General features: G+C 42.3%; 1 protein-coding gene across 1 annotated transcript; it reads left to right on the top strand.

Annotated features, from left to right (window-relative positions):
• Positions 1 to 1,478: 1,478 nt before the first annotated feature.
• Alkal2 (ALK and LTK ligand 2) lies at positions 1,479 to 11,361 on the top strand. The gene is made up of 5 exons (XM_052745714.1): positions 1,479 to 2,301; positions 4,267 to 4,320; positions 4,401 to 4,481; positions 7,382 to 7,447; positions 10,781 to 11,361. Exons 1-4 carry the CDS (start codon positions 2,049 to 2,051, stop codon positions 7,444 to 7,446), a joined length of 453 nt encoding a protein of 150 aa, XP_052601674.1. The 5' UTR covers positions 1,479 to 2,048; the 3' UTR covers position 7,447; positions 10,781 to 11,361.
• Positions 11,362 to 12,413: the final 1,052 nt, after the last annotated feature.

Raw genomic sequence — 12,413 nt, 5'->3', positions numbered from 1 at the left:
AGTTCGAGGCCAGCCTGGATTACCAAGTGAGTTCCAGGAAAGGCGCAAAGCTACACAGAGAAACCCTGTCTCGAAAAAACAAAAAAAAAAAAAAAAGAAAAAAAAAGAAAAAAAAAAAAAGAAAAAGGAAAGGAGGGCTGGAGAGATGGCTCAGAGGTTAAGAGCACTGACTGCTCTTCCAGAGGTCCTGAGTTCAATTCCCAGCAACCACATGGTGGCTCACAACCACCTGTAATGAGATCTGGTGCCCTCTTCTGGCCTGCAGTCATACATGCTGTATACATAATAAATAAATAAATCTTAAAAAAAAAAAAAGAAAAGAAAAAGGAAAGGAGAAGTACCCCATCTTATCTGCTTAAGATCTGTTTCTCATGAAATTTTACTTTGTCTTGCATAAATTTCAGTAGGAACCTATGCACTTCCACTGTATTGCATGCAACACATTAAATAAACTTAAAAAAAAAACCTCTAAAACTAAAAGAAACCCAAATTGGAAAATAAAACTGTTTACTTTTAAAGAGAGACACACCACCCAAGGGGCCACATTTTAGGTTCTCCCGTAGCTACTCATCCCACTCTATCAGGTACTTGATCTTCTAGAGCAACAGATCCAGTGAGGGGAAGGAGAAGGTGATGGAGAGAGGAGATGGAATTAGAGTTCCAGGATCCATGTAGAGCAGGGGCTTGGCACACAATGATTCCCTCCTCACCCCTGGCCAATGCAGGTGAGCACTTGCAAGGCACTGCATCTTCGCAACAGCCTGAGCAGCTGCAGGTTAAAGATCAAGGCTTTTAATGCTTGCGTTCTCTCCTTCTGATGTTGTACTAAGAACACCTTTCCCGATGTGATCGCTGACTTGGAGGATGTCCAGCTCCTGCCCAGAAAGCACCAATGAAATGGGAAACTGTGCAGTTGGTAATACTTATCACAAGAAAAAAAAATTAAGCAAGTAAATTGCTGTGCCCTTGTAAATGTGCCTGGCTAGATTCAAAAGATCAAACTTTCTTAAAGATGCAGCTTGAGCAGCAAGAGCCCGTGGTCCAGCACTGTCCCTACTCCAAGGACCTTCGCAGGTTGCTTGGGTCCCTCCAAGTGCAAAGCGCTCCCACCGTCTTCTTCAGACCCTGAAACCTGCCTGTGTCAGGCAGATCCCTCCTCGGGAAAAGTCCAGACTCTAGATGACACTCGATGTCAATATCGAGGCAATCAAGCCGCTCCTTTTAAATAGCCCAAGATCTACATTTAGACAAAAACAGATCTCAATTCCCGGTAAAGGCATTTCTGCTCATCCTGTCACTTGTGACAGGAACGGAGGGAAACAGACTGCGGGAGAGGGAGACAGGAGAGGCAGAGGAAGGACGAGAGAGGGGGAGACCAGACGCGGGTGGAGACGTGAGGGAGGGGCGGAGACTGAAGACTGGGCCTGGAGGGGACGGGGGAGGGGATGAGAGAGCGAGAGGCGGAGGGGCCTGACGAATATCCGCGCCCCAGAGCAGCGCTCGGTGGTTCTAATTAAAGCGGCGCTCGGAACCCGGGGGACCCGCCTGACGTCGGCGGCCGCGGGGATAAGAAGCGCCCGAGGACAGCCGGGCTCAGAGCAGCAGGGTCGGCGCTGTCCCCGTAGGAGCTGTGCGTCCTGTGTCCCTGCGCTGGACAAGTGAAGCTGGAGCTCATGAAGTAGTGTCGGAACTGGGAGACGGAGGAGCGCGGCGGGCGCGGAACCTACGGCGTGGGCTCAGGTGCCCGAGGGCAACGCGGGATCCACGGCGTGGGAGCAGGTGCCTGAGGGCAGTGCGGTACCCACAGCTGGCAGGTGCCCTTGTCTCTCAAGTCCAGGGTGGCCCAACTGCTCCGCACCTCCGGACCTGAGGCCGGGCTGCACCTGTGGCCTCCTATTTCTGAGAAGTGTCCAAGACCCCGCGCGCGGTTCCCGCGGTGAAAGAAAGTTGTGCGGCGCGGTCTCCGCGCGGACTCCGCGTGCGGGAAACTTGGACTCCGGCTGGTGGGGCGGCGGGTCCCAAGATCCGCGACACAGGCCACCGGGGCCATGCGCGTGTCAGGGCGCCCACTGTTCCTTATGCTGCTGCTGCTGAGCATGGTGGGGGACCGGGGACGTGCGCAGCCCCGGGGGCCTGCAGACCGGCAGACCTTGCTGAGATTGCTAGTTGAGCTGGTTCAGGAGCTGAAGAAATTCCACAATGGAGACAACAAGAGGCTGCAGCTCCTTGGCGAGTCCGACTTTGCCTTGGGCCGTAGGGAGGCCACGGATTATGGGGCAGACCCAGAGGAGCAGAGAGTGGGTGAGTGTTCCTCAGTGTAGACGTGAAGGACTTAGAGTGGGTAAGAGCTCAGCAGTGTAGACCATAATATGAAATAGAGTAAGGGAGGGTTCTGGCAGCATAGATTTGAAAGGCAGGAAGTAAGTAGTGAGTGTTCTGGCAGTGTAGACATATGAGGATAGAATGTGGAAGAGAGCGCCCAAGCAGTGTGAGTCTGAGGAACAGTGTGGGTGAGTGCCCAGCAGCTTAGACCACAAGGTACAGAAAGTTAATGAGATTGAGCTGTAGCAGTATAGACCAGTAGGATGAAGAGTGGATGAGGATCCAAGCAGTGTAGACTACAAGGAACAGACAGTGAGTATCTTAGCAGTGTAGACCTGAGGGGGCAGAGAGTGGGTGACTGCTGATTGTCTGACAGTTCCAATCTACTTGGTAGAGAGTGAATGATTGTCCAACAATGTGGACCACGAGGACTGGAGTGGGTGAGGTCCTGGCGATGTAGATCTGATAGAGAGTGAGTGAAAGTCTCGGCAATGTGACCTGAGAAACCAAGGATGCCCGAGTGTCCATCAGTGTAGACCTGAAGGAAAAGGAATGAGTGAGGTACTGTCAGTGTGGGCCCTGAAAGACAGTTCTAGCCACAGTGTGTACTGAGGAGCAAAAAGTGGGTTTTGGCAGTGTGGATGAAAGGGCTACCTTGCATATCTGAAAGACACATTATATTAGTATTTTCTTAAATAGAATTTTTTTTAGAAACATAGTTTTAAAGACGAATCAATTTTAAAAATTTTTTACTAAGAATTTTTTGTGGTTTTTTGTTTTTGTTTTTTATTATTTCTCAAGAAAAAGAAACTGGCAGAAACAGGAGACTGTGTGTGAGCTTCTAAAATAACAATCCCAATCCACTGCTAAGATATGCTGATGCCCAGTTCAGAACACTCTGCTCCTTACAGAGGAGGGTTGCCAGCCCACCATTTCCAGCAGAGGAAGAAATGGCCACAGCTTCCCTGGTGGAGCCTTTCCCAGAGTGGCTCATGGGAATTTCTCAGGGAAGCATGCAAGCTTTTAATGCTTTCATGACACAATTAGGTCAAATATGATAGGGTCACTTTTGTGTAAACTGACTCAAGTAAGGAGTACATGAAGAAAGGCCTTAGGGAGTAGTCTCCACCTCCCTCATGGAAGACTCAATGTCAGTATCTCTCATTGGCTATTAGGAAAGAGGAGAATAATATTTCTGGTAAGAATAAAATGTGACATTACACAATCACAGAGAAGTTATTGGCCTCATGTGGGTCAGAGACTTAGAAAATGATTACAGAGACTGAAAATAAAGCAAAAACAATATCCAAACTCGGGGGAAAAAACAAACAGGAAGCCATCACTGGGGACCAGATGCCAACAAAAAGCATGATTATGAGTTGGTGTGTAAAAACCTTTCCTTAGGGACTCTACTTTGCCTTATAAACCAAGGTGATGTACATTCCCATCTGTTCATACCAGCCCCACTATCAGAGAACTGTAAAGAAATTTGATCTTTAAAATTACCTACAAAAGTATAGTGTTCAATACATCTTTTTGTTTTGTTTTGAAGGTTCAGGTTTATTTCTAGAATTTTTAAATGCTGTGGAATTTGATTTCAAAGTTCTTTAAATTAAAGTGGATACAAGTGATTCATCCCTTGGAACCTATCCAAAACCATTTTTTTTTTCAATCCTATAACTTTATGGCCTGTGACTCTTATCATATCCAGAGAGAATAGACTGATAATATTGGAGCTTTATGAGTAGCTAATGCTGTTTGAGAAAAATCATGTCCTGATCTAAGTGTCCGCATTGTATTACATGCAAATACCAAGTGTTCTCCTATTTTATCCAGTGCATTGTAGTATGGATAATGCAAGTCTCAAAAATTTCCTCCACATTCACTTAAGATCACACTTAATAGGTGCTTTGTTCAAGTAATACGATTTCTCACCCCTCATAGAGATTGTTCCTCGAGATCTAAGGATGAAGGACAAGTTTCTGAAACATCTCACAGGTGTGTGTTCCCTTCACTCCTCTGCCCTCCCTGCTCCTTTTTGCCCTGAGTCTTTGTGACTTTCTTCCTCTGTGTTCCAGGTCCTCTTTATTTCAGTCCGAAGTGCAGCAAGCACTTTCACAGACTTTACCACAACACGCGAGACTGCACCATCCCTGCATGTAAGTGAGCACCCAATAGGCAAATGGCGCTCCACTCTTCCTTCTCAGTGCAGGAGGTCTGCTTTTTGACAGGTCCCTACCTGTCTGGATTGGGGCAGGGTGCCTAGACATTGGAGCAGATGGTTTAAACTCTGCAAAACCACTGGAAAGTATTTACCTCATGGTAACCCATCTTGAAATGGCCTGAACCCTTCCTTTCATTCACATTCTCATTTTGTTTATGAATTCTGGCACAAAGTCCATATTCTAGTCTATTGGAGATCACACAGGTTAGGAGTGAGATGCTCAGGGGTCTGCTGGTGGTCAAAGTGTTGGGGTATAAACAGTCTGGTCGGCCTGAAATTTTCCCATCAAACTTTTTTGCCATCTCCATTGCTCTGACCAGTGCTATTTTCTTTCCATTAGTAATAAAAACTCTCATCACCTAAGAATTTTATTTGCTATTCCAAATGCTGCTCTTCTGGCTGTTCTTCTTCAGCTCAGAGACACAGGGCTTATACACTGGCCCATTTCTCATGTGTCTTTCCTTTAAATTTCTTTACATTTTCAACACACTTCATCTACTTATCTACTGAAGTATATTTTACTCCCCTCAAATGACCCCTTGCACTCTTCATAAAATCATTTTTTAAAAATGAGATGACAACTTTCACAGGAGAAAAGCCATGCAGACACACCAGGATCTGGCGGGCTGCTTTGAGAGATGATAAAGAGGACAGCAGCCCAGTCAGCAGACTGAAGTAGCCTTTCCTGCTTGACACAGATATACTGGTTACATGGAGTAGGATTTTTTTTCTGTTTAGGCAGCATAGCTTCTCTGAATATTGATGCCTGTCATTTACAGACTGCTTCTGTATGATGGACACTGCTAGGTAGGTTCATGACATCACATCTGTGGGTCTTGGCCCAGCAAAGTTTTCTCACTAGCATGTGTCAGACTTAGTCAGGTCTAAAGCCCAGGGTAAGCAAACATACTTCCTGTAGAGTTTTATTTTTCATTTGAACTTGCCATGTGAACCTCTTGTATCATTATCTCCCCTACTTTCTTGTGCAATGAAATATCTTCTGTTTGAGAATTACTAACTTGTTTCTTGGGGCCACAGAACCTTTTTATTGTTTAAGTGAACATCTATTTTATAAAAAATATCTCATACGATACAATAATATGATTCTAAATTTGAACATGACCTTCTAGCATTAAAACCCATTCCTTTAGAGATTAGGAGACAAAATTTAAATTGCTTGTCATAGAAACATCAAAGCACCAGGCTCAAGGCTCATGTTCCACCCTGCAAAGTTTCTTCAAGCTTCTCCCAGGGTGTCTTGCTATTCCCCACATTGTTGCATCCTTTGGTAATAATATATAAAGACTCCTGGTCACAGCTTAAACTGAGTCCCAAGTGGTGGAAGGTTGACACATTTGTGCATTGGGACAATTAGCCATTTCCATCTCTTTTTTCATTAAAACAGAATGATAGCCCTTCTGTGATGTTTTATGATGTTCAGAAATTCACTGAAATCCTGGGGTGCTAGAACTGCTATGGACCATAGAGTCCAGCCTTCCTAGATAGCCATAAGTGCTTGGTGGAATGAAGAACCAAATCTCTTATTCCTGACAAACAGAATCTGTTCTACTCTACATGCACATCACTGGTTGAGGAGCATTGTTTGAGACTTGGACTGAGTGAGATAGGAACACCTAGAATCTCTAGGCAAATTACAAATGGAAGTATGTACAGTTTGTTAATTAGATGACTCCTGAGCTCACAATCTACTCCACCTTGGTACAGAATCTATTCAGGAAAACTACATTTCAAAAATTGAGGAAGAAGAGCAATAAAACAAATCTAGGTGACCAATTATAAGTAGGTTAGGCTCTCTTTCCTCTTTGAACCAAAGGGATATATGTCATAAACATTTAGAAGCTAACTTTTTGGGAGTGTGTAAATATTTATCATTGTCACTCATTCAGATTCTCCATTGAGGATGAATGCTTCCCCTTTTGATGATTTTTGTTACTCCTGAGAAATACACTTTAGTAAATCATAAATTACTGAAGCTTTTCACAGAATTTTGTCCTGGGGAAATTCTCCTATAGCTGTAGTAACTGAACCTTCCTATACATTTTTTGATGGAGCAGAAGAATTAAGTATGGAATCTAGGAAGCAGCAGTGAACATCAGGCTGCACTCAAAAAATATTACCTTTTTTTCCAGTCTACACTTGAAAATTTGCTTTTAAACTTTTATCTTCCTCTTCTTCTTCATTGTTGATAATTGAGTTTAGAGCTTTCCACAAGCACATTATCACTGAGCTATACCCACCCCTATCTCTCATTTTCACTTCTTGGGACATATTCTTGTTAAGTTGCTCAAGGTGGCCTCATATTCATTCTGTAGCCCAGACCAGCATTGACCTTCTTATCCCCTTGCCTCTGTTTCTTGCATAGCCTCCCAACTAGATCCAGTCTGCCCTGATCCTTTAGGCCCTCTTTCTTTCTGACATCATTGTAAAAGTCTATAAGGCTCATCTCAGGTGGGGACTTAATCTGCACATAATCTGAAAAAGAGTTCACACAAAGGCATGTTAGGAGCCTATCTTACTAAAAGCAACAATCGTGGGATTTCTGTGGACCTGGCAGCCACACTTCAGAGGATGCTGTGTCTGTCCCCTCTGTAGCCCTTATCAAATTTCTACTTGTAATGCCAATTTCCCCTGAAGAAAGTAAGCAATATAGAGTTCATAATTTCAGATAACAGATTATATTACTTCTAAGGAAGTCAGAATATTAAAAACTAAATGGTGGTTATAACTTTATATATTTGCAAAATAGTCAGCCTATGTTTAATTTTAATGTTGTGCAGGCAACTGACAAGGCTCCATGGTTTGTTTTCACTGCAGACTATAAAAGATGTGCCAGGCTACTTACTCGGCTGGCTGTCAGTCCCATGTGCATGGAGAGATAAGGTAAGCTCCCAAACAATTGTGGTGGACACACAGAAAGTGTTAGTATCCCATGTAGGTCATTAAAAAACAAACAAACCAACAACAACAACAAACAAACAAAAAAAACAACGGGCATTTAGACTCATGCATTCTTTCACTACAGTAGCCTTTCTCTGAGCAAAAGACAACCAACTTATCTCAAAATACTGGCCATGAGTAGAAAGCTCCCCCTGCTGGCTATCTACAGTGGACATTGTTACTGGAGCTTCATATGGCACATAGCTGATTTCAGCACGGACAGTTTACATCAGGGCACATGTTTTAACCTATTGCTGTTGGCTTCATGGCTGAACTAATTCACTGACATTTATGAACACAGATGTCCTTCAAAATTTATTTAATAAACAACATATAGAATGTGGAAGGCTAGAACTGTGGTTCCCTGCTGCCCAGCATTGCACTGCATATCAATCCATAAAAACACCAAATTTAAAAACTGAGGCATGTGGGTGGGGATATAGCTCAGAAGGTAAGAGCGCTTGCTATGTAAGCAAGAGGCTTTGAGTTCCAAATCCCCATTAGCCATGTAAAGTGCCAGACATGGCAACAGATTCCTGTAACCCCAGAGCTGCAGTGGCCAGACAAGAGGTTTACTTTAACACCAGTTTCAGTGAGAGACCCTGCCTTGAAGGACTAAGGTAGAGTGCTACAAAACAGGACACTCAACATCCTTCTCTGGCTTTTGTATGCATACATGGGCACGCACATCTGCATACACATATGTATATAACACACACACATCTGCATACACATATGTATATAACACGCGCGCGCACACACACACACACACACACACAAAACCCTGAAACATGATACTTGTCAAATGTGCATTCCTTTTGCACTTTGGTAAAGTAATACAAAATTTTAAGTTAGACTATACTGTCTGTTACTAACCACAGCCACGCAAAATTTATGTATCTGGTAAAGGTTTGGAGTCTTATCATTATAGCAAAAAAAAAAAAAAAAAAAAAAAAAAAAAAAAAAAAAAAAAAAAAACCCTAACATAGCTAATAAATGTTTCTATGAGTGCTCACCCCTAATGCCTAGTGGAAGAAATGTAAATGCACTATCAGTTGTAACTGTACACTGATGCTCTCTTGATGCTCTCAACTGTGCTGCTACCAATGTATAGGGGGAATATGGCTTTACTTCCCAACACAGATTCCACAGTACTAATTCGTTTAAGATCGATTGACAGGACTTTAATCAGTTCTGTATTTCTATGTCTTAAGTGTGTCAGGTATTATTAGGTAGAGATTCACACCACAAATAAGACCTACTTCCTGAATACAAATGGTTGTTCCCAGAAAACATGCCTGCTCTCCAGAAAATACAAATAAAAAATGTTGCATTTTTTTAATAGCTATTCTAGCTTGTCTCATAAAAAATGGATGAGAGGAGCACTCTTTTATGTAGACTGCCCAGTACAACAGCAGCACTGTGCACAGAGGTAAACCTTGGACCTAGCTGGGTCAGCAGGGCCAGTACACAACATCCTCACAGTCTGGATTGCTATATCAAGACCAAAAGCCACTAAAAATAAGAGTCTCTCTACTAATGGTGAAGTGAAGCAGCGAAGGCTGCACAAGCATCCTGGCTTTCTGGAGGAAGCAGGTGTGTTTATGCTAGTCAAAGCTGAGAAGTATGTGCCCTCATTTCCCTTCTTTCCAACATTTTCATTTTTTGCAACCACTGCATTTATAGCTCATTGAAGTGTTTTCTCTTCACATATACATACATACATACACATACATGTAGTTGTGCTGGTAATGTTCTGGGAAAATAAAAATGTCAGCTCTATTATATCCTTTGGGTGTCCCTTGGGAAGTAGGGCATGAATGTCCAGCCTATCCACTGAGAACTTTCTTGCCTTTGGTACCACCTAGCCTCCTGAGGGCTGGCTGCTCTTGTACAGGATTCAGTTTCCCAAAGAGCCAAACTACCAGCAGTACACTGTATTCATGCACCAGCTCTACTTGGCCAGTCTGCCAGGCATCAGCAGCACATCTATGCTTGCCCTAATAATAGTGTATTATAGAAAACAGCAAGGAAAAGGCATGTTGAAGAGATACGGCATGGGGCAGCCACAGTAAGTCACAGTGGCTTCTGCTACATCTCCTGCATTATCCAGACAGGATATTGCAACACAGTACAGGGGCATTAAGATCTGTGTTCTCAAACTTCTGCACCAAAGGCCACCTGCTTCAACAGTCACTTGTCCCACATGAAATAGGTTCAGTTTGGCCAAAATATGGGGGGGGGGGGTGCAGTTTAAAACACTAGTATCTCTGCTATTAGTTTAAAACTTTTATTTTTTAAAGATTAAACTCTTTTAAGTCAGAAGGTTAAAACTGACAGCAAACCTGTATCTAGTGGCCACCAGTATAAACCTAGGTAGGTGTCTCTGTACTTTGCAGATTAGTCAGGGTACTAGTCAGGTCCAGAACAAGCATCCCGTCTCACCACAATGGAGAAAACCCTGAGCATGTGTTCTGCTGGCTCACAGTGGCCACACCAGTCTTCTGCTTAGTTTTCATCGTCTCTTTTCCAGACAACTGGACTAGATTCCTGTCCCAACTCTTGCCCACAGCCTAAGGGTCAGGTTTTACAAGTCCTAGGAGACAAGTAATGAGCAAATTCATGAGGTTTCCTTGGGAAGCTCAGTAACTGTCCTCAGACCAGAGAAAGCATATTATGAGTCACACATACACTTTATTATTGAACCTACAGGTCAGTTAAATGAAAAGCCTGAGCTCTGGGATTTTTTTTTTTTTTAAGTATAAACTTGAATACTAAGTATCCAAGTACCTGGTTTAACCTAAATATGGCCTAGTAACCTTGATGTTACCCTTCCTTTAAAACTAACAGGTAGACAGGTATTTTAACAAGAAGTACTAGAAAGGGTTTTGATTAAATAGTAAGTTTACTGTGTGAACACTGAAGTTTAAGGCAAGTTTGTGTCACTTTCCCTGAAGTGACACAAACTGCAACTCTATTGATTGAATAACCAAAGATCCCCATCATACATTAAGACCAAGAACTAAAGTTAACAGTAGCAAGTATTTATTCACAGGTGTGCATGATGGCTTTCATCCCTTAGGCAGCAAGCACATGGTAAGGAAAGAATTAAGTTGTTTTCCAGGTTGGAGTGGGGGAAAGACCTAGACTTTGAACATAAGATAGATAAAGACTCCTTGTTTATAAATGTGTTATTATATTGCTGAACTCATTGGTCCTCTAGAATTTGTAATAAAAAGTGAGTGGCAATATAAAATCAAATGTAATTGTTTTCAGCTGCAAAGGAGCAACACCAGGAACCTTGAAAAGTGCCTTGGAAACCAACAGAGAACAGAACCATCTTCATGCCCATTTCCTGTGGACAGAGATTTATTTTTGCATTCTTCCGTAATCCCTTTGCATTTTCTATGTTGCTGACAGTTTACAAATATACATTCAGCAAATCAATGTTTCTGTCAGTGAGACTTGCCACTCTTTAGATTGTAAGAATTGAGAACACTCCACATTTGATGTTTAATGCTATAAAATGAGGTATTTCGCTTTTAAGATTAGGTGGAACCAAAAGGGAGTATTTCTTTAAAAACATAGGCAGAACATTAAATTGTATTTTCATAGTATACAGTATGATTTGACATTTTGTACTACTTCTACAATTAAACTCCCCAAGTATAGTTTGGAACTGCATGAAAAATTTTAATGAAAACCAAAAAAACCTCACTTGTGTTGAAGACAGTGACATATCAATCTGCAGATATGTCCAGGCCAGTCCCATTTGTCCTCTGTAAAAGTACAATCCAGGTATTGTACAATGTAAATACTGTGAATAAGTACAAGGAAATAAATGAAGTGTTTGGTATAATGAACAGTCTTCAGAGTGACTCTTCTATAACAATGTCATTGCTTAGTGTGTGTGTGTGTGTGTGTGTGTGTGTGTGTGTGTGTGTGTGTGTGTGTATAGGTGTATTAAATGACACAAATTCCTGATTACTTGGTGTCATTTAGTCATCAATACTCCAAATAAGTTCATATTCACCATTTCCTACATGATTGTAAGAGAATGCCAAGCTAAGAACTCTATGAGCAATTCCAAATTTTAATGGCTGTATTTTAAATAAATGTAACTGGATTGAACTTAAAAAGGTAAATTTCTGTTCATGAGCTCTTATAAATACAAGGTGCTGTTTGGGACAGCCATAGAACAAAACTGCCACCAGAATACCACATTCCAAGGACCTGCATCTAAAATATACATGTAAAAATTCAAGCAAACAATAGGATTTTATAACGTGAAAGAGATATTTGAGATCCTGAAGCAACTACTCAACTAAAACGGAGAGCTTTTGACTCAATCTGTTTCTTTATTGTAGTTGACTACTTGCCCTTTGCTTTCCTAGTTTTTAACTTTGTGAAAACTATGACCAAAACCCCACAAGCGCCAGAAAAAGTCAACTGGTGAAGTGTCTGTCTCTGTCAGGACATCATGACCTTTTTGTGAGAAGAGGGTATTGGGATGGTTGCTTTCCTCCAGAGGGTCAGCCGTTTCATCTTCCTCCTTTGAGAGTGGGCTCTGGCCAAGCAGGTAACTGCATATTCCCAGGTCTCCGTGCTTCCTTTCAAATATGGATGGATGCCTTTTCAAACTAGAAGTTCTCCAGGATTGGAGGTCACCAGTTGTGACCAGTTAAGTCAGGCTAAAATAGTTATCAGCTACTCAGCTAGGAAGCTGGCGGGGAGCACCAGTTACATGAAGAAGGCTCACAGAGAAGGGTAGTTCCTGGAGTCTCTTAATTAAGCATACATCACCACTTGTCACAGCAATGTGCTTATATTTTTCATCATTTTACTTTCTAATATTGAGAATAAGTACACAAACTTAACATCAGACCAAATAAAAAGGCACATGGAGGCA

The sequence above is a fragment of the Peromyscus californicus genome, unplaced genomic scaffold (assembly GCF_007827085.1).
Source record: "Peromyscus californicus insignis strain IS unplaced genomic scaffold, ASM782708v3 Scaffold_1__1_contigs__length_55948999, whole genome shotgun sequence".
Taxonomy (NCBI): Eukaryota; Metazoa; Chordata; class Mammalia; order Rodentia; family Cricetidae; genus Peromyscus; species Peromyscus californicus.
The sequence above is the reverse complement of the archived record's forward strand: the minus strand, read 5'-3'. Positions and strand labels throughout refer to the sequence as shown.

What these genes read in the sequence shown, in the direction of transcription:
- Alkal2 (XM_052745714.1), top strand. Translation starts at nt 2,049, where the DNA reads ATGCGCGTGTCAGGGCGCCCACTGTTCCTTATGCTGCTGCTGCTGAGC. An exon ending in GTTTCTGAAACATCTCACAG is followed by an intron (nt 4,321 to 4,400) that starts GTGTGTGTTCCC and finishes TCTGTGTTCCAG; the next exon opens with GTCCTCTTTATTTCAGTCCG. An exon ending in AGACTGCACCATCCCTGCAT is followed by an intron (nt 4,482 to 7,381) that starts GTAAGTGAGCAC and finishes TTTTCACTGCAG; the next exon opens with ACTATAAAAGATGTGCCAGG.